Source organism: Camelus ferus, chromosome 6 (assembly GCF_009834535.1).
Source record: "Camelus ferus isolate YT-003-E chromosome 6, BCGSAC_Cfer_1.0, whole genome shotgun sequence".
Lineage (NCBI taxonomy): Eukaryota > Metazoa > Chordata > Mammalia > Artiodactyla > Camelidae > Camelus > Camelus ferus.
The window spans coordinates 81,043,004-81,065,553 of record NC_045701.1 but is presented as its reverse complement, the minus strand read 5'-3'; the positions used below and the strand labels follow the sequence as shown (position 1 = coordinate 81,065,553).

Here is a 22,550-nt window from a genome sequence, read left to right as displayed (position 1 = left end):
GTGTCCTTATCTGTGGATGAGCATCAAAACAGTACCTTCCTCATAGGGTTGGTGCAGGATTAAGTGAGGACATGTTTAAAATCCTTAGAACAGTGCCTGGCACATAAAAGGTGGCCCATAACTATTAGCTGTGCTTAGTTTTTATAATCTCTTGGCCTTCTCCCCCTGGGCTGGGAGCTGCTCCCTGACATTGTCTGGCTGTGGCTGTTTAATAATCAATTGCTGAATGAATGAAAGAGAAAGGGAAGAAAGGAGGGAGGAAGAGGAAGGAAAGGTGGGTTAAAACATGGTTTGTGCTCTTACTGGTTATTTGGGGGATACAAGATGCCCTAATCAATTAAACAGAGTGTGAGAGGAATAAGGGTGGCCAGTGGCACGTAGTGTAAAGGATTCAGGCGGGGGGGAGGCATACCTGATCGTTTACGCAAAATTACCAAACTCACGCTTTACCACCATTTCAGATCCCACACAGAGAGGCAGAGAAGTGTCAGGATTTGGTGTGCTTCTAAGGAACAATCATGAAAGTGAAGTCTTCCTGCAGGACCCTTAGATTCCACCCTTGCTGAAACTTGTCTTTCTCTGGAGGGACATTTTGAGCTACTTAACGGGGGGTGTGCACAATTCCAGGAGTACAATCCGTGCCTAATGATTTCTGAGCCAGTCTCTCCAGGGTGTCTAGACTTCCTCCTGGATCTCTGAGGTAGGAGGGATCCCGGGAGAGAGGAGAATTGATGTCCCTGCCGGTGCTGTCACCCTGGACCCTTGCCTTCTCACGTGTGTCTGAGGAATGGGCTGGCCATCACTGAGTCTTGGATCACTAAGTTGATGGGGGGGGGGGTGGCCTGAGTGAGTTGCTGTTGAATGTGACGTAGCGGTGCCACGTGGAGGCAGTTTTGTCCTGTGAGCTTCCTTGGTCACTGCTAGAGGCCAGATTGCAGAGGGCGTCATCAAGATTGCTGTTGCTCCTTTCCTTTGTTTGCATTAGGCATTAGCGACATCTTGAAGCTACTTTGCAGTCTTGGGATCGTGCTTTGCTGTGCAGGTTCTGTTGGATAGACCTTTGTATCATTAGCTTCTGCTGCATAACAAATACCCCAGATTAAGTGAGTTAAAAGAATAATCATCTCTTTGTTCATCATTTTGCGTGTTAGCAGTTCTGGCTGGGCTCAGCATGGCTGGGTCATCTCTGTTACTTGTGTTGTTGGCTGGGCTCTCTTGTGTATTTGGACCTCAGCTGGGCGGGAAGGGACAGCAGGGGCCTCTCTCCATGGGCTCTCACATCCTTGAGGAAGCTATTCCAAGCTTACTCACGTGGTGGCAGAAGGTTTCCCAGCAACTAGAGAAAACATATTGCCCCAATATGCAGGCACTTTTCCAGTTTCTGCTGGTGGCCTATTTCCCAGTGTCCCCTTGGCCACAGCAAGCCCTGAGGCCAAGCCAGGATCATTGGCGGTGCCCATCTGTGGGTGTGGACACAGGGAGGTGTGGGGGGGCATAGGCTCTTGCTGCAGCAGTCTACTCAAGGTGTGTCTCTGGGGTCTTTCCAGAAGGGAAAGCAGCAGTGTTGCTGGCTCTCTCTGCCTTTCTCCTTCAGACAGTCTGCTGGGATGCGTACAGTTAGTGGGTTAGATGCTCTGCTCACTGGTCCACATGGGCCCTCTTCACACCACTTCTCTCTGTGACCAGCCATACTACAGAGGCTCCAGCCATCTGGCTCACAGACTGATGGGCACTGCTGTCCCAGAGGACCCACCAGGAGAGCGTGCCTGAGTCAGCACAAATCTGATGTTAATGCTAGAAAAGGAACTCTGAGCGGAAAGCAAATAGAGCCCGTGCGGATAGTCCTGACAAAGCGACGTCTAAAATCCCCCACGGTCTTCTTGGCCTGCCCTGAGCCTGGGCTGCGTCCCTCCTCCATTCTTGAGCATCCCTGAGGAAATGCCAGTAGCTGTCCTCTGTGGCCCTGATAATGCTGCAGCGACAGCAGAGCAACGAGGGAGAGCCTGGGGAAGAAGGAGGGAGACTGCCTGGGACACTGGACGCCCGACTCTTCAGCCAGGTTCACTGCCAGGAGACTTGATGTCTCGGGTGAGTGGAGGGGCAGAGGGGCGGGCTGCTGCACCCAGTGACGTCTGCTCTCATCCCATTTCTGATAACCTTATTTTAAGTTGTGGATCTTTTCAGGTTTATGCTCACGTTACAGATTGTCTTCAGCGAGTTTTACGGAAATACTGCCAAGAGACAAGAGTCAAGGGAATGATTTTGAGATCAGATAGGTATTTGGATATAGAGTCTGGAGTAAGTAGGGTAAGGAAGGGACCAGAAGGATGGATGATCTTCAGATCCTAGAATGAGGCTGGGCCCTGAGCATCCAAGACACTTGCTTGGCTGAGCCAGGTGTTGGGGGAATAGGACTGATCAGGTATCAGAGAACTTGTCCCAAGTGCATTTGGGGAAATAATTCAGGATGACTAGGTGTCTGAGACATGAGTATTGGGGAGATGACTTTTGTTGCAAGCAGGGAAGAAGAATTAAATTTGAGCAAGGCGGAATTTTCTGTTCTTTCAGTCTGATATTATGACAGTGTCTCCAGTTGAAGAAATTCAACTGTTACGGTCAGTGGGAGTCAAGAGCCCTCCCTGGTGGGGACTGTGAAGGTTCTAGTCTGACCAGCATCAGTATCAATGAGCGTGAAAGACAGCTCGCGTGACCATTTGTGTGCGTGAATGTGTTTGCAGAGCCTAGTACAGAAACACAAGTGGAGCCCCGTCCCAACCTGTGCATCTCACGTCTCTCTGTCTTCCCAGTTATGGTCTGCGATCTGGGAGCCAGGAACCAAGCTTCTCCTCGCCACCACTGTGTCCCCACAGCTTTGCGTGTTCCCAGGCACCTTTTAAGTGCTTAAGCAATATTTATTGAATAAATGAATCAAGAAAAGCTGGAAAAGGAATTTTTTTAAAGCATCTTTACTTTTTTTTGTTGTTTGTGTTTTACAGTAATTGTTTACAAAATTAACCTAGACATTTTAATCAGTCACAGAACAATGACTGTTGATGGCTTTTAAGCTCTTTTGGTGGCGGTGAGATAAGAAATGAAAGGAAGCGGACAAAACAAGTGACCAAAGTAAAATTTCTACACTATGAAAAACAAACACGCTAGAAACCCAGAAACCTAAGTGATTTGGATTATGGCCTAGTGTGGTAGAAGTATATTATCTTTTTGAAGTGTATTTCCCTTTCTGCAGAATTAAAATAGCTTGCTTTGTATTTCCTGATTATGAAGTTAGTACATACACGCATGTAGAATGGTCAAACAGCAAGACTATAAAGGACTCAATAAAGTGCCCTCATTTCCATGCTGTGAACATTTATGAAAAGAAGTATAATTGTGGTAAAATGCACCTAACGTAAAATTCTCTCGCAACCCTTTTTGAGTGTAGAGTCCAGAGCCAGTAAGTACGTTCATGTTGTTGCACAACCAACCTCCAGAACTTTGTCATCTTGCAACACTGACACTATAGCCATTGAACATCAACTCTACTCTGCGTTCCCCCAGCCCCTGGCAACCGCCATCTCCTTTCTATAAATTCTGTGAATTTGGCTACTCTTAAGTATCTCACATACATAGAATTATATAGTATTGGTCTTTTTTTGTGTGTCTGGCTTCAAGGTTCGTTCGTGTTGTAGCATGTGTCAGAATTTGTGCATGATATTTCATTGTGTCTGTCTATGTCTGTGTATGTTTATATAGTCTGTTAACCCATTCATCTGTAAGTGAACACCTGAGTTACTTCCACCTCGTGGATATTGTGACTAGTGCTGCTATGAACATGGCTGTTGAACCTCTTTTAACATACCCCTTTACCCCCACAAATTTATTTATAAGTGGATTGTACTGTATATGCTACTTTGTCATGTGCATTTTTACTCTACACTATGTCATAGACATGTCTTCTCAGTTAATACTGATAGGCGGTATTCTTTTTTACTTTGTGCATAATGTGTGTGCCCATGTATGGATTTATCTGTTTATGGTTGGACATTTACATTGTTTTCCATTTCTTGTTACTCTAACCATGCCTCAGAAGTGGGTAAATCCAGGAGGCAGAAAATCAGTGAGGACATAGTTGAACTCAGCAACACTGTCAACCAACTGGATGTAATTAATGGACATCCGTGGCCTACTGCATCCAGCAACAGCAGGTGACACCTCAAACTCATATGGAACATTCACCAAGATAGACCACATTCTGGGCCATAAAACATGTATTAACAAACTTAAAAGAATACAAATCATATAATGTCTGCTCTCAGATACAGTGGAATTAACTTAGAAACCAGTAACAGAAAGCTAACTGGAAAATGCCAAAATACAGGGAGATTAAACAACACACTTATGAATAGCATGAGTCAAAAAAGAACTCTCGAGAAATGTTAAAATATTTTGAACTAGTTGAAACAAAAGCATAACTTACTGGAATTTGTGGGATGTGGTGATTAAGTAGTACTTAAAGGGTAATTTGCTGCTGCAAAAGCATATATTAGAAAAGAAGAAAGACCTAGAATCAATAACCTAAGTTTCTATCTTAGGAAACTGGAAAAAGAAGAGAAAATTAAATCCAAAGTAAGAAGAAAAGAATTAGAGCAGAAATCAATGCAATTGAAAACAGGAAGTCAGTAGAACAAAATTCAGTGAAACCAAAAACTGGTTCTTTGACTAGAGCAATAAAATCAATAAGCCTCTAGCTGGGCCAAGTAAGAAAAATAAGGAGAGGACATCACTACAGATCCCATGGACACTAAAAAGGATAATATTTCTTTATGACTATGAACAGCTCTTTGCCCACAAGTTTGATAACCCAAATTCAATGGACCAATTCCCTGAAAGATACAATTTGTCAAAACTCACACAGGAAGAAATAGGTAATCTGAATAGGCTTCTGTCTATTAAAGAAATTGAATCAATAATTAATAACTTTCCCAAACGGAAAACACCAGGCCCAGAAGGGCTCACTGGTAAATTCTACCAAACATGTGAGAAAGAAGTTATACTAATTCCTGCCAGTCTCTTTGAGAGGACAGAAGCAGAGGGAATTCTTCCTAACTCATTCTGAGGCCAGCATTACCTTAATATCAAAACTAGACAGAGATATTGCAAGAAAAGAACACTTGGGATTAGCAGAGACACGTTACCATATGTAAAATAGATAAACAACAGGACCCACTCTATAGCACAGGACTATGTTAGATTTCTTGTAATAATATATAATGGAAAAGAATCTGAAAAAAAATCTATGTTATGTATATGTATAACTGAATTGTTTTGCTGTACACCTGAAACTAACATTGTAAATCAACTACACTTCCATAAAAAACAAAATTAAAAAAAAAAGATCTGTATAGCACAGGGAACTATATTCAATATCTTGTAATAACCTTTAATGAAAAAGAATATGAAAATGAATATGACTGGGACATTATGCTGTACACCAGAAACTGACACATTGTAATTGACCATACTTCAGTTGGGAAAAAAAAGAGAAATCTACAGACCAATATCACTCATGAACATAGATGGAAAAATCCTCAACAAAATATTAGCAAGTAAAATCTAACTATGTATCAAAAGAATGATACTGCATGGCCAAGTGGTATTTCTCCAAGGTATACAATGCTGGTTCAACATTAAAAAAATCAATATCATCCATCACGTTAACAAGCTTTATGTGAGAGAGAGAGAGGAAGAGAGAGAGAGAGAGCATTTAAACTACCACCAGGAGAAACAAAAGATTTTGTAGCCATCAGGGAAATCGCACACACATGCATGGGAACCACAGAGCAGCTCAGGGCCTGGACAGGGAGCTCCAGACTCCAGTGGGCTCTCAAGGCTTTCGGGTACCTGATCCCCAGCCCGCTCTGTCCTCAGCCTTGCGGCTCCATTCGCCTCTCTCCTCGCCAGGCTCTTCTGACTCCCTCGAGCTCTCTTACGGCTCCATCTACCCAGGAAGTCTGCTCAGGCCCCAACTGCTTCCCAGCGGCTTCTGCTCCCATGACCTCCTCAGAGTCTGTTCTTATAATCCCAGGCCTGAGGACTCTGAATGGCTCAGCTCCTCATTTTGAGCTAGGCCACGTGGGTTAAAGGTCACCCCAAACTGGTGACCCTTGTGGTCTGCCCGGGGTCAGGTTTTACCCCAGCCCAATCAGCTGAGGCCACTGATACGGGTTCGTGTAGTGTAAACTGTGGCCATCCCCGCGGGCTGAGGAGGGCATTTTCCCGAGGAGAGGGTGGGCCGGGAGACACGGAGTTTACCCGGTGTCCCCAGTCACAGAATAGCACTCTACCCACTTCAACCTGAAAATACAAGGATTATTTCCAGAGAAAGCTGTGTTCCTCTGCGGAGAACGGTATGGCACCACCTGAGGTAATTCCAGAAGATTCAAGTTCATTTTAGGAGAGCTAATTCTACCCAGCAGGATCAGGGGGATAAATACAATTTTTCATTCGGATATTAATTACTCTTGTATTCTTCCAAAACTGCCATAGTCTTAAACATTGACACAACTTGAAGATCCCTCCTCTTCCTTACATCAGGTGCAGAGTGTCCAGAAGTCACTTCTACTGGTGCCAACCTGTGCTTTGATTAACAGAGATACTTTAGGATTTATTGCAAATGATCCTGGAAGACTTGAAAAATGGCACTTTTTCTAAGCTTTGGTTGACAGTGGAATTGAAAAGAATGTTTAGATGATTAGATGGTGAGGACCATGGTTACGCAAAAACCGTGTGCTGTCATATGATGCAAAACATGCGTCTTTAAAGTGTAATCAGACATGCAGGCTGCCAGTGAGCTTCAAGGAGCTACTGTGGCTTGGTAGATGGAGAACCCGAGGGCCAGGGAAGCAAGAGCAAAGAGTCCTTGGGCTGTTTCAGACTTTGGTGAGAGTGTATCCATGTTTCCGTCTGGATCAGCACTTTCCTAACAAAGTTCATGGGCCAGACAGTGTTACCTGGTTGGTGGGCTTATTTATACACAAAATATAATTGAGTCCATATTCCTCTCAGACCTAAAAACAGTACTTATGTTTGTTTTAATAATAGAATTATTTCAGTTTAGGAAGTGGTGTCAATTTACATAGACCGTCTGATGGTTACTCAGATTGTTCCACCAATGACAAGATAGAGGAGAAAAATCTAAAACATTTTGAAGAGAATTTGTGTATGTGGAGGGGGAAGGAGGGTTGGTTAGCTGAAATCAGAAAGATTCTAAGCAACGGTGATTAAATTTAATACTGATTAAATTAGCATTCCATGGGGACTGTTTGCTGGAAATTTTGGTAATGCCTTCACAAAGCAGCCTGGACTCAAGGCCGTTTCGTGGGAAGTGGCTCATTTGCTTTGTTCTGGTCGCGTTTAACGGTCACCCCAAATCAGGTTCTTTTTCAAGAATTAAAATGTCCCTGGTCTTCCACTTGAGAAGGCTGCAAACTTTCACTGTAAAGGGCCGAATACTAAATATTTGGCGTGAAATCAACAATAACATAAATGAAGGAAGTGTATTGTATTCCAGTACAATTTTACTTGTGGACGCTGAAATTTGGATTTCATATGATTTTCACGTGTCATGAGATGGGATTCTTTTTTTAACTTGTTAATTTCAACCACTCCAAAAAGTAAAAGTGGTTCTTGGCTCTGGGGCAGTGTGGTTTGGCTTGTAGTTTGTGAACCCCTGTCCAGTCTCCATACTGCCTTTGAGGTCGGTGTCTTGTCTTTGGAGGAGAATATTCCTACATGTGAAATCTTCCTACATTTGCATGTGGAAGGGGGCCAGACTCTATGGTGTGGGCATGTGCGTGTGTGCGTGCGTGCGTGCGTGCGTGTGTGTGCGCGCACACACGTGTGTGTGCACATGTGTGTGCGTGTGTTTTGAGCCCCACGGCCCCTCCTGCCTCCCCCAGAGGATGAAGCCAGGTCTCCTGACTTGAGAACTTCGATTGTTCAGAACTTTGCCACTAGCATCGTAGTCTCTGTGTCAGGGAGGCCGGCCTCGTGGACTCTGAAAAGTCTGGACTGGTTCCCCATCCAGAGAACTCTGAGTGGCTCTTGAATGAGAGGGAATTGAGAAGGCAGACAAAGGTAGGAACTCGAGAGTAAAGGAGCTGAGCTTTCCATGCAGAGATCTCTGTGAGAGCTGGGAGAATTGTTGGGAGAATCATCTCATTTCTTTGCAGGCATGTAGATTTTAAAAGGCTTGGGTGTCTCTGCTGCTGCTTTTCATCCTTACTCTTAGAGGAGTAGGCAGAAAGACGTGCTTCCATAAAATATAAGCACATGGTTGTGTGTAGTACAATATTTACGGAAATTAGGAAAGATGCAAAACATCCAGTTTTCCTAAAATGATCTGCGTTAACGTGGAACAACGCAACCAAGACAGATATGCATTGTATTTAGTCACATTCGTTTAATAGGAATCATTCTTACTAGGAGGCCCTCCCCGAATCCTTAATAAATATAAAGCTTTTAAATATTTGTCCCATTTTGTAATTAGTCTAGATTTAGCAGTGGCTCTTTCTGATTTGGGAGGAAGCATGCTTGACTGTTGCCAGGCAACGGCTAATCGGGGTATTAGCTGCCAGCAAGCTGTTGGCAGTAACTGTAAATTCTTTTGTCTTGTTAACCAAAAAATGAGTGTTAAAGATACAGTGGTATATAATGTCTTTTCTGTTGTTCAAATACAGACAACTTAGGTGATAAATTCCTACACTAATGTAACCTTGTTGTGCCGCTAAAATTTATGGTGTGTCTGGGGAGCCTGTTCACTCTTGTGCTTGAGTCAGACGCGATTGCTCACGGCACCCAAGCTCGCAGAATGGGACAGTGATGCAATAGGGGCATTGTTCTGAGATTTTTTTGTTAAGTTATAAGTGGTGAGATGTATGTGGACTTCTAGCATAGACGTCCCAAGCGAGGACCCTGGTTCATGCACGTGTGGTACCATTTACCCCTTGCTGACCTGAGTCTCCATCTCCTAGTGGTCCGCAGCGAGCATCCTGCATGTGTTAAGTCCTGCGGCAGCCAGGGCCCTTGTCCTCCAGCCCAGCTCGGCCAGACACGGTGCAAGTTTTCTAGGACAAAACTAATGCTTGCTTCGTAAGCAAATGTGCTGTGTTATCCCTTGGACATTAGAATTAAGAAGGAAGGAAAAATACTTTTATTTGGTGTGTGTTTTTTCTTATTGCTATTATTATTATTTTTAATGAAACTGCACTAGATGCCAAACTTGACCCCAGACCATGGTCAGCACTCTTGGTCATAGTCACTCTTTGGTGACATGTTTCTAAAGGACACTGTGATTGTCTGTTAGGGGTCGCACAATCCACCAGGTACTTTGGCTTACGTTTTCTTACTTAATCCTTGTACCCTGGGCAGAAGACAGGGGAGACACAGCAGGTCTGCTGGGCCAGAATGGGGAGGACCTGGGACAAAAGTCCAGGTTTCCAAGCCTATCCTCTGCTTTCCCTTCAGTTTGGGTCTAGTTTTACAAAGACATCCAGAGAGGTCTAGTTGCCCAGTGAACCAATATAAGGCATCCAGGGAATGGCTTGAATATGTTTCATCCTTGATTTCTAAAAACAGCTCTTCAATGCTTTTGATAAGATTAAAAAAAAAATACCCCACGTTTGTGAGTCCTCTTTTCTTGGTACCATTTTCTGCGCCACCTCCCCCACCCCAGCATCCAGCAGTTTGGAATCTCTCATAACAGGAGGCATCTCTCCCGTCTTCACCACTGTGGTGCCCACAGTCCGTTCCCCCTGAAAGCTGGGCGATTTGGACTTTCCTTGCCAGCCTCACTGTTCTCCTGGGCTCCAGTTCAGCAGAAAGAAGTGTCATCACCAGAGGCTGCAAACCCATTTCTGTCCCTTGTTAGGATTTTCCTTCCTTCCTTTCTTTCTTTCCTTTTTTTTTTTTTTTTTTTACTACGAGCCAGACTCTTTTAGCATCATGTAAACACGCTGGGGTATGTTAACAGCTGCCTCTCTTTTAAAGTTGAACCCGCTCAGAACTAAAAAGGGGCAGGCTTTCAGGTTCTGCTCCAGTTTGCATGTGACACCATCAAAGCTATTTTTAGTGGAGTGATCACCGGCAAGAAGCTGAAAACGGCTGCTTTCAACTATAAACAGTGGAAAGAAAGGATCATTTATGCACTGCTGCAGCTCTTGAGTCCATTTATACAGGAGACAAAGGGGTGTGGAAATCTCTTCTTCAAAGTTATGCAGGCATCTTGTGCCTGTTCAGAGCCCCATCACCTCTGCAGAGAGGAGTCATGTCAATTTAGCGCTTGGCTGCCTGGGCTCTGAGTTAAACTAGATGAACTGATAATGGTGAATTATAGGACTGTCCTTCTAGTTGTCCATTCCAAAAAGAAGGCAGTGTATAGATGCTCAGAAACATCCAGTGAACTCTTCTTTCCTGTCGATCACAAAGCAGGAAGTGAGAGTTATACACACATCACGGTGCAGTGGAAACAATGTGAGTCACTCACTGGCTCAGGACCCTCATAACTTCACCTCTCCGAATTAAATTCTTAGCTGCAAAATGAGGATCCTGATGCTGGCTCTGTACACTTCATTGGGCTGGTCTTGCCAGCAGATGCTTATTGAACCCCTACTCCTGCCAGCTGTGGGGAACTTTGAACTAATAAGAGAGTTGCTGCCCTCCAAGAGTTCATAGTCAAGCCACTTAAATAGATTACAATACAGTGTGGTGCATGGAGGGAACAGCAAGGAAGAGCCGGATATGCTCCGGGCACAGATGGAGGTGAGAAGGAGGCTGGGGAGCAGAATTTTCAAGGATGCAGAAGAGTTTGCAAAGAGGACAAGAGAGGGAGGGATGTTTGCAGGCGGGGCAGCTCAGTGAGCAAAGACAGGGGTAAGAGGCATTCTGGTGTGTCTGGGAACCCATGAGCAACTTGGTATTGCCAGAGCAAAACAAACAAAAAACAAGACAAGGCAAGAGATGAAGCTGGAGCAAGCTGAGCCAGTCACTCAGCACTAAGAAAATTGCGAGTGACTCAGGCCACAGGGAGCCCAGGGAGTGGTTTTGAACACACGATTGACTGAATTCTGCAAAAATTAAAGTGGAGTCGTTGCTAAGGAAAGTCCACATACCTGCAGATATGAAGTGGTGGCAGTTTATCTAATGCACGTGTTGTCAGGATGCCCTAATCATAAAGCAACGTCCCAGGAGGGGCTAAGCCTGAGATGGCAGTCCCCAAACTGGATGGCATGTGACTCCGTGGAGCATTGCCTTTGAAGGAGGGTGGTGGGAAGTCCAGAAGCAAGAGTCTGGGAAGACCTTTTGGAGCCTGATTTAGTGCTGGGCTCTGCAAGCCAGCAGGGAGCATGACTTGTGTCCTTCAGATGCTCTCAGGCCAGGTGTCACCAGGGAGGACGTAAAGCATGCGCTGCATGTGGTCGGCGGACACCCGACAGTGAGCGCAGTGACCAGGCACCAGAAAACACGGTCTGTTCACAGGGAGTCAGGTTCCCAAAGGTTTCAGGAAGCTAAAGTTGTCCTGAATATGCTTAAAGCTTCAATTACGTGGTAATTCAAAGAAGCGAGAAGTGCAAAACAAAGCAAACCCAAAACCTCTCACACAGGTATACTGACTGTCTATACCCAGGAGTAAATGTCCCGAGCAGTCCCCGTGGACTACTGAATGGTGTGAGGCCAGCGCGGTCCTCACACCCCCATCTCTGTAACTGGCGGGGAGCTAACATTGCTTTTCTGCAATATTCTCCTTGAATTTAATACTGTTAAGAAAGTTTAGCAACAGTAATTGCTTCATTGTCCTTTAAGGAGAGAAATGGATGTTTCTGTAAGTTTTCTAAAAGAAACAGAGGGGCAGGAGGTGTTAGGTGCTGAAGAGTCGTTACAGAAGCTCTGGCCCACGTGGTGTGGGAAGAGGACCAGTTCACTTACTTGGGTTTCCTGGCCGTTCCTTCTTTGCTTTTCCCGAGCAGGGCTCAGGGTACACGTGGACAGTTTGAGAATAAAAGAGTCACAAGCAGATAATGGCTTGGTGCAGGTGGTGAAGGAGGCGGCCCAGGATCACGTGGAGAGGAAGGAGCATCTTCGAAGGCAGGGCCAGCTCTCTTTGCTGAGTTGGAAGTGTTAGGATAAAGGCATAGTGAGTTGCTGATGCCAATCACAATATTTGTTGCCTGGGCAGGATGTAAGAGGTTCCTTTTGGGAAATGGAAAATTGCCTTTTGTCACTTCAAACCCAACCATCACTAGATCCAATAAACCATAAGAGAAATATTTCAAAAGAAATAAACTGTGCCGGATGTACAACTTCAGGGTTTGAGTGCCTGGACGTGGTACCCTTGATAGAACTTCTAGACAGCGGTGTCCTGCCCCATAGCATCAGCTTTCCAAAATCAGCATTTATGTCTCTCATCCTCATGGTGGGGTGTGGGATGTGACTGGCTCTCAAAGGGAGGAAATGAATAGTCAAGATAAATCAGTTTCCCCACAAATAGGTCATTTTCCTGTCTGTGACTGGTTTTCAGCATCGTAGGGGGTACTGGGAATCAGACTGTGTCCCAACCTCGTATTAAATGTTTATATCTCTTGATCTCCACAAACCTGAATGATAAATAGGTCATAGTGACTTCGGTCTCCATTACTGAGGTTTTCCTGGAGGTTGTGTGAGCGCAGTGGAGTAGTGACGGCTGACTTTACTACCGTTACCTGTGTGGTGCGGCGTGTGGTCGTCATGGCCTCAAAACAACGCTTTGGTCCTGGGACAGAAGATAGGAGTGTGGCCGGCCCTTCCTGCTTCTTGGTGATGGGATGGCCCAGGGAGTTCTAAAACCTGCCATTGAGTTCAAGGCAAAATGATGTTTTCACTCAAGAGGTACTTCCTCTTAAGGAGTGCATCTCAGGGCAAGGTTTCCCACGGCTTGTCTCCAACTACATGACACTGTCTGAGGTCCCCAGTGGGTTCCACCTGTTCAGCTGAAGCCCCTTTGCACAGTCATCAAGATCTTCACAAACCATTGGCAAGGGAGGGAGAGGGGGGTGGGGTTCCTCCGTCTCGATGCCCCTCCAGCCCAGCATGGCCAGAGGGGAAGGCCCAGGGGCTGTCCCTGTGCCACCCCAGGCCACTCCATCTCAGACCTGCCATCCTTTCACAGGCTGCTCCTGGAAGGATCTTCGTGTCTGGATTCATGGGCAGTGACCCTGAGATAGAGAAATTCCATGACAAAGCCCCCAGTTTTCAACTCCCCAGGAAGGGACCTAACAGTCCACTGAGGGCTGCTCTCTGGGCCGTGGTCACAGCCGGTGTGTCCTGAGCACGTACAAGGTGCCAGGCCCTGTGCCGAGCACCCAGCTGGTGGATGACACCTTTGAAGGGCCTGCAGTTTCCCTGGGGACGCAGCCACAGAACTGGCAGGACAGTTGGTATCAAAGTCTGTGTGTTGATGGCGGGCCACCTGGCCTCCAAGAAGGGACAGATGAAGATCAAGTCAGGGTAGGCCTCGTGGAAGAGAGGGAACTGTCCATGGTTTTGGCCCACAAGAGGGTCGATGTCTAGAAGGTGCTAGTGCCCAGTTTTATTCAGGGCTTACTAATCGAGGGACCCAAGGGCTGTGGTCTGACGGCTGTGGGGCCAGAGCAGTGCCATCCTCTGTACAGCTCCCGATTCTTTATCTGTTTATCCATCCATGTCCCTGCGTCTTGGAGGGCGGGATGGTTTTTTCACTGCCATGTCCCCATAGGAGGTGTGAAGCCATGTTATTCAGTGAGTAGATGAGTCAGAGAAATAAAGGTGGGCAAACTGGCTCCTGTTTCCAGAGTCTTGGCCCAGAGGAGCAGAAGCACCACCTTCCCTACCTGAGGGTCTGGTTTGCCGTTAGGGAATGTCTGCTTATGTATTTACTTAGCTGGCTAGCTAGCTACGATTTGTTTTTACATTAGAGTAAAATACACATAATACAAATTTATCATCGTAACCATTTTTAAGTGCACAGTTCAGTGGTATTCAGTACATTCACACTGTTGTGCAACCTTCCCCACCATCCATCTCCGGAACTAAGTTCATCTTGTAAAACTGAAACTCTGTCCCCATTAAACAGTAACTCCCCGTTCCCTCCTCCCCGCAGTCCCTGGCAGCTAGCATTCCACTTTTCGTCTTTCATGAATTTGACAACTCTAGGTGCCACATGTAGCGGAATCATACAGTATTTGTCCCTTCGTGGCAGGCTTATTTCACTTAGCATAATGTCTTCAAGGTTCACCTGTGTTATAACGTGTCAGAATTTCCTTCTTTCCAGGCTGAATAATATTCCATTGCATGTATTTATCACACACTTTTTATCCATTCATCCATCGTTGGGCACTTGAGTTGCTTCCGCTCTGCCTATTGTGGATAATGCTATGAATCCGAGTGTACAAGCGCCTCTTTGAGTTCCTGCTTTCAATTCTTCTGGTATATACCTAGAAGTGGAACTACTGGGTCATATGGTACTTCTCTGTGTAATTGTTTGAGGAACCAGCATACTAGTTTCCATAACGGCTACATCATTTTAACAGCGTGCCGCGGTTACTTAATTTTGTGTGTCTTGCCTTTCCTCTGTGAGCTTTGCACACACAGTCCTCCTCCCTTCTGCTCCACCTGTGTCCTTTGGCCTGGACTGATGACCTCAGTCAGCCCAGATTCAGGAGCTGCCTCCGCTCTCTCCCAGCCACGTTTGAAAAAGTTAAGTTTATCCCATGGCCTCTGGGCAGATGCCCTCTGGGGAGTCCCAGGCTGCTCCTGAGATGAAGCTGGAACCAGACCAGCCCTAGACTTGTAGCTCCTGGAACAGCTGCTCAGCTTTCCTCAACTCCACCATTTTCATTGTGATTAGTGGGTTCATTTGCATCTAAAAGGCGTAGTTTTCTTATCAGCACCATTGAGTTGGGAACCAGTGTGCTCCATTTATATAGAGTGGCCCATTTTAACCAGGCCCATTAAGCAGTAAAAGTAAATGTGGGTGTTTTACAAATGCAAATATATCATGCAAATAATGTACTTTATGCTGAATGATGCCTTGGTTTTCATATGTAAAATTAGAAACTGTGTAGCACAAAGATAATGATAAACACCTTTGCATCTGTTCAGAAGATGTATCATGAGCCGTATGCATCTGAAATTGTAGCCAGGCTGCAAGCAGAGTTTCTTCAGTATACCCAAACATGCATGCCGTCTTATCAAAAATATACATGTACTTATCCAGTTATTTATATATTCCTAAGTAATCAAGAAATCACAGAAAAGAGTAATCCAAATTAGCTAACGTATTACTTACCATCAAAGATGAGGTTTATAATTTTGTTTCCATTTTTAAAGATTTTTAAGTTTTTATCAGAGATGATGATAGTGGAAGAAGAAATACTACTATATAGGCTAGTCCCTTTGTAAGAGAATTGTATCTGTTAAGAGATTTTTTTAGAAATCCTACTGTTTGAAATAATTCTGTTTATGATGTGCAGGTAACATTTCAGCTGTTTTACGCCAAAACTTAGTAGAATCATGACAGCTGTTTTCTGTGGCCAGTGAACTTGGCTAAATTCTAAGAGGGGAGTCACCTTTAGTCTCTGCCCACATGGGGTTTCTCCTCTTTGGAAATGTAGGACACACACCCATGGAAAGTGAATTAAAGGAATAAGACAGCAGATAAGGAAATACCACAGAGTACAGTCAGTTGCCAAATTGGCTACAGGAATTCTCAAATTCAGAGCGAGGAGAGGTTCCAGTGTGGGAGCGACCAGAAAAGATCTGGGATTTGAATTAAACCATAAAGGATGGATGGGAGTCGACTAGGTGAAGAGAACAGGGGAGCAGGGCATTTCAGCAGAGGGGAACAGAACTGGCCTGAGTGGGCCATAGATATATATGGGGTATGAGTGTGTCCTGGAGACCTGTGTCAGGTGGCAAGTTGGGGGCATGTCGGGAAAGAAGATAAAGGCTTCTTTCTAAGCAGGCAGAGAACCTACTGGACTTAACTCTGCCTTATGAGTTACTGGTTTTCACCCACCTTTTTATACCACCAAACTCTTGAAATGAAAAATTACGAGGGTGGGACCAGGTAACCATGCTCCAGGCTTATATGGAGGGTAGTAAAAGTGTTGAGAACGTCCCTGAGAATTCTGAACTTTCATCTGGGTTCTTGAGTTAAGGAGTGATGCCCCTCAAGTTATGAAGGACGCTTTGTGGAACTTGAGGCCATCTCACACAGGTCTCCCTAATGCCTGCATTCTAGGCTTCAAAGACTGGCGTCCTTCGCCCAACGGGCCTGTGTTAGTATGTGGTGCAGGTCATATATGTGGTTTTCTGTGATACCCTGGTGATCAATCCACAGAACTGACAGTAGAATTCCAGTATTTTTTTTTTTTTTTTTTTTAGAAATTCTCCCTTCATTACAACTATGTTGGCTGTTTTATTCCTGGGGAAACACAGTCTGATGGTAGCTGTCACGGGTCTAACAGGGTTGCCTTGCATGATTTGTATTCTTTTAAGTTTATTAAACACGTTTTATGGCCCAGGGTGTGGTCTGTCTTGGTGAATGTTGCATGTGAGTGTGAGAAGAAGGTGTCATCTGCTGTTGTTGGACGCAGTAGGCTTCACATGTCCATTGCATCCAGCTGGTTGATGGCGTTGCTGAGTTCAACTCTGTCCTCACTGATTTTCTGCTTCCTGGATCTGTCCACTTCTGAGAAAAGGGTGTTCAAGTCTCTAACTATGAGAGTGGATTCATCTCTCTCTTTGCAATTCTATTAGTTTTTTCCTTCATACTGTTCCCAGCACTAAGACTACGGCAGGAATCTGCTCTGCTGCCTGAAGACTAGCAGGCGCGCTCTGGCGTCCGTAAGTACTGGGTTAGGATAGGCTGGTCTCGCCACATCCCTGTCCTTTGCCCAGGCGGTTTGGGCTTCTGGTTCTTGATGTGCTGGAGGCCACTCTGGCGGAGATGCTAACAGCAGGGGACCTTCAGAGACAACACTTAGGTTGGTCTCTCACTGCCCAAAATTCTTTGGATTTTGATTCACTTCTGGGGGTCCTTCCTGCACGCATTCATTCTCTCTCCCTCTCTCATTGCACATTAAAAAAAGTTTTGCTGTGGCAAAATACACATAACATAAAATATATCATCTTAACCATTTAGATGTACAGTTCAGGAGTGTTCAGCACATTTACAGTGTTGGGTAACCAGTCTCCATAACTCTTTTCCTCTTACAGCACTGCAACCCTGTACCCATTAAACAGCTCCCTGCTCCCCCTCCCTCCAGCCTCTGGCAACTCTCATTCCGCTTTGTCTCTGTGAACTTGACTGCTCTAGTCAAGTGCAGTATTTGTTCTTTTGTGACTGGCTTATTTCACTGAGCACAATGTCCTCCAGGTTCATCTGCGGTGTGGTGTCCTGTTCTCTTTTAGATCCACCAATTCACATTTGGCAGCTGTTCTTAGAAAAAAGTACTTTTTTAAAAGTACTTAGAAAAAAGGGGCTTGTCATAATTTTCTTTCCTTAGACTCACAGGAAGTCCAGGCTGGTGAATACAAGTGCGGATCTTGCCAGAACCTCCCAGAGTCTTGGTGACATTGAGCCGGCTCTCACAATGATGAAAGCTCGTGGGTGTAGGGAGAACATGTGACAGATCACATCATTATGCCAAGAGCCACCTTCAGGCTGGACGACCTGTTAACTTACAGAGTCCCTCATGGGAGCTGGAAGTGATGCAGCTGAGAGTGGGAGGCCCAGGGAGACGCTGGGTGTGCTGTTTGGGTGGGTAGGTGCAACCTTGGGACTTGCTGGCTCAGCTCTAGTCTTTTTATTTTTTTTTCCTTTTAAGTGGAGGCACTGGAAATTGAACCCAGGACCTTGTGCATGCTAAGCACGCACTCTCCCACTGAGCTATTTCCCTCCACCCACCCCTCCGACTCCCTCCGCTCAACTCTGGTCTTAATGATCAGCTGGATCGATGTTCTCAAATGCCAGTTCACAGACTGCCTTTTCTGGCAAGCAAGACCCTCTTAACCTGAGGCCAACTTCCTTTGTCACAAGTGGGTTTGGTTCCTGGTACCAAAGGTCGCATGATTTTGTTAGAGCGTTATTGAAATGAGACATTTGTGGCGCCAGCCTTGTATTGTTTCTGCTTATGGGGCCCACTATCTGTCTTTCACACATGGTGAGCCTGATTGCTTTTTCTAGCCTGGGGTTTTGCCTTGGAGAGATTCCTAGTGAAGCACCGTCTGCAGCCCTCTTCCATGGAGGAGGAAGGCTGAGGGTTTGGTGCCAGAAGGAAGACTGGCAGAGAAAGCTGGACGATCAGGAATGAAATCGGGGTCGTTGACGTGTGTCTCTGTGGTACGGCGGGCTGACCTCAGACTGATTGGTGACCAGCCACATGATGCCTTGGACAGGTCCCTCCACCTCGCAGGCCCCCCAGCTCCTCACTGACAGAGCGGGGAAGGCGGGTCCTGCCTGGCCTGCCTGCAGGATCGGCGGGTCCCGTGGAGCAGTGTTGGTGGCTGTGCTCTGTACATGGTGCTTTGGCATCTTATCGTCAAACAACGTGAGCACCTTCATAAGGTGATTAAACCCACTCCGGTGGGTTTAAGGGGCCCTAGTAGCCACTTCACTGGCATTTAGGTGACTTGAGTGTGGAGAGTCCCCCATTCTCTGTAGATGCCGCCCCACTCTCCCCTCCTCAATTTGCCACATGGATGAGTGGTTTCCAGGGTGGCCTGAGATCCTCCCACAGAGACCTCAACCAGTAGCTGCTTCTCTGAATTATAGTGGTTGATATACACTGGTAAATAATTTCATATACTTTTTTTAAAGCTAACTTTAAGCTTTAAAGGCCAAGTAGCCAAGGACATCTCCAGATGGAGGGAAAAAATTGGTTTGGTGCTTCCCCAGTCTGCAGCCCCTGGAGCCATAACCATTGGCATCTCTACATGCATTTCTAGTCTCTTGAGATAGAGTCATAGGAGGTCGGAGCTAGCTGAGTATGACAGTAAGCTCCTAGAGGCCATAAAATATGACTTGATTTTTCCCTCCATGTCTAAGCACAGTTCTCAATAAGCACTTCATAAAGCTTTGACTCTCCTAACAAGGATATACCATGTTGAGGGACCATCCCAAAGAAGGGTGTAGAATATGGCACCAAGGAGCTTAAAAGCTTTGCAATTAGTGTGGCAGAAACCAGCTTACCTTGAGCTAAAAATTGACCACAGGTGAATTCATCACCCACAACAGGGGCCACGCGAAAGCAGGTGGCTGGGCTGGTCCAGATCGCTCTCCAGTGCTGGAGTATAGCTTATACCAGCGACACAGCAGACCGAGCAGAACAGTGATCAGTGACTTGGGTGCGTTGAAAGGACGCTGCAGAAATCTTTAAGTAGATTTCTATCACAGAGAGAATTTCCCTTATCTAAACCACTGGATTTACCCGCCCTCGATTCCCCACATTTACTCCATCCCTGGCGTCTACTCAGTTTTCAGCCAAATCGGGGTCAGGATAAAGAGGAGATTTGGGTGGAAGTAAGCTGGATATTCAGGCTCCTGCAGTAATACTCAATTATTGAATTCTCTAGAAGCACCAGCTCCTCTATAATGAAGTCCTCAGTTTTTAAATATCTTTAGAAATCAGGTGATTCAGTATTGGCAACAGCCAGCTTGCTGTTTCCTGCTTTCTTATAAAAATAAGATGGTAAAAAAAAAAAAAATCCCAGGGGCTGGCCAGGGTTGTTAAAAGATAATCTTAAGCATTTTAATGTACGTTATTCTTCATGCAACTTTGAGCCTTAACAGCCTCAAAGCTGAATAGGACAGGAGTCAGATAGAAGGAAAATGGGCTTGCAGCCATCACCCCGCAGCCCTCAGGCCCCAGCCAGACCTACCATCGTCTTGCTTGGATTCCCGGTCACGGAGGGGCCCCACCTGCCAGAGCAGAGAGTCAGGGCTGCAGGGAGAGCCTAAAGCTGAGATGCATTATTCTCACTTCCTTTGACTGGAGTGGATCCAAACCAAAATAAAAAAAGGAAGTTCCACCTACATCAAGGTTCATACTGTGGGTTTTCTAACAATTTCGACATTATTTTGATGTCTGACAGCACTCTTAGGCACTAGTACCTTTCTTCCTTTCTCGCTGCTCCTCCCACATCATGTCACGTGTCCCCATCCCTGCGGTGCCGTTCGGACCTCTGCGGAGGAAATGTTGGTGAGCAGAACGTGTCGCTGACATCCCTCCTCCTTGTTAGCAGTGCTGCTGTCCTGTGTTACTGGAGACCCTGGTTGATTCTGGAACATTCAGCGTATAGTCCTTCAGATTTTTTATTCTGTGTGTACGTGTGTCTCCCGGTCTGCCAAACTTACAAATGTCTGATTCAGACCAACTTTTTAATTTTTCACTGTTGAAGATGATTGATAATGCATTAACCAGTATCGTTTGCCACGTTTTATTTTGGAGAAAGTAATTTATACTTCCTCTTGGGCTGGAGGCAGTAACAGTTTTGACGAAGTGCCCTCTAACATTAATCTAAACCAATTCTTGATTTAGAATCACCTCTTTTCCACTCCAAGGATATTTTCCTAAGACTGGCTTGGTAATAAAGCTTTTCACTGGGTGTCTTAAAACAGTGAAAATGCTTGTCTATAGATGTAGTAAACTGTCTTTGTGATATATCGATCTTTCTTCTTTTCTTGCCTCTCTTGTTACCAGACTGTGGGTGGTAACATATCTGCAAAATGTTTTATAGGATACAGAGTGCAACATTTTAAGCCAAGAAATTTAAAACGGGATACGAAACAAGAGGATGGAGGAGGGAGGGAGTCGATCAAGGTCATATCTGTATATTAAGGATTTGGTGAACCAATGTTGCAGTTTTGTTTACCTGCAAATGATTTCAATGCCCATCAGGAAGCAGGGTCAAGACAGTGACCAGACACCCACACGGACGGGTCCTGCACTTTCAAAGATGAAGCCCACTCATCATAAAACAAGCCTAATGGTTTTTAAAGCTGCACTTTCAGAGGGTGTACAATGCATAACTGGGAACGTGTTTTGAGGCCATTTTGAAGGATGTATTTGGAGAAAGGGTGGTCTGAGCGCTGGTGCATGGGTGTAGACGAGCCTGCCCTCACGCTGGCTTCTCTTCTGTTTCAGCACATCAGGTCCACCCATCTGGCCGGGCAGTACCTTCTTCAAGAGAAACGGAGCCCTTCTACAAGGTAGGTCTCTAGCAGCCCCTGTCTCCATCCCCACTCCCCCACCCCTGCTCTGAACTTGGTGTCCATCAGGAGTTCTGTCCTGTTGCTGAGTGGGCGCTCTGGAGAAGCATGAGTGTTGTGGGTTGGGTCTGTTCGTCCAGTTCTGTGTATTTCTTCCTACTCACGTCTTCTGGTTGCTGTGAATTGTTAGCCTGAAACCAGACTGCTTCTTTGGTCTGTCGTCACTCGTCATATTCTGGAAGTGTTTGGCTTGCTTTGGTGACATTGGAATCATGTAGAAGTTAAGATGCAAAGATAGTGTAAACTGGGCTGATAAAGAAAAAACAAATCCCGTACCGTATTCCCAGTGCCTGGGCTGCGGGGAATGTTGTGGGTGTTCTGACACTTGGGTCATCGTGGAAGTCCACTGGTTCTTGGCTGTCCCCCGACATCCGCATGCGCCTGGAAGGGTCTCTGTTGCCTGTTTTGAGGCTCAGAACACCCCTCCCTCGCCCCTACCAGCATCGTTTGCAGGGGGACTTCCTTCCTGTGGCGCAGCCCACCCTCTACTGCCTTCCACAGCTTCCTATCCAGGGCACTCAAGGATTTCAAACTGCCTGTCATCTCTACTTTTGCTATCAAGTTTCTTTAAAAACGGCCCACATCAAAGAAGAATAAGTGGCTGAAAACAGCAGCAAGATGCGTTCTAAATTCTTTGAGAAATTACATTGGGGTGATGGCTACTTTGGGTGTCTGCTCTGCAGATCGGCTGGAATCGGCTGGCTCCCAAGGGCCTTCCAGCTTCCCTTCCCTGTCAGCCTCTGAGCTGCACAACCGGCCCAAGCAGATGGCTTTGGTTGTAACCAAGGGCTTAGGAACCATGCTGTGGAAGGAGTTTCAGTGCGTTCCGGTTAGTTTGGAGCTGTTAAGCCCCTTTTTCTTGAGTTACGTGCTGCGGGCCGGGTGTGCATGTGAAGGAGTTGAACATAAATGTAGCTGAGAAGAGAGGCATTTATCTTCAGGTTTCCAGAGCAGCTCAAACAATTGTGAGACACGTCCTCACGTTTTTTGGGGGTTTTTTTGCTATTGTTTTAAAGGCCATACAGTTGCATGCTATCTTTTTAATAGCCTGTGAAATTGGTAACTTAAGGATTTCTTTGCATTTTTTGCTTGGTACAGGTGAGATTTAGGCTGCCAGTTCTGATTAATCCTAATTTTAATGACCAACCTAGATATCCTAAATATTTAAAGAAAAAAAAAAAAGGAAATCCCTCCACTCTCAAAAATTAAT

At 45.6% G+C, this 22,550-nt stretch overlaps 1 protein-coding gene across 4 annotated transcripts in view; it reads left to right on the top strand.

The window, feature by feature from the left end:
- Positions 1-22,550, top strand: part of FOXN3 (forkhead box N3) — a 366,339-nt gene that overhangs the window by 227,357 nt on the left and 116,432 nt on the right. For all 4 annotated transcript variants that reach the window (XM_032482489.1, XM_032482487.1, XM_032482490.1 and 1 more), the window contains one exon: positions 21,216-21,280. In XM_032482489.1, coding sequence (XP_032338380.1) covers positions 21,216-21,280 — 65 coding nt within the window. The remainder of the gene's footprint in view (positions 1-21,215; positions 21,281-22,550) is intronic.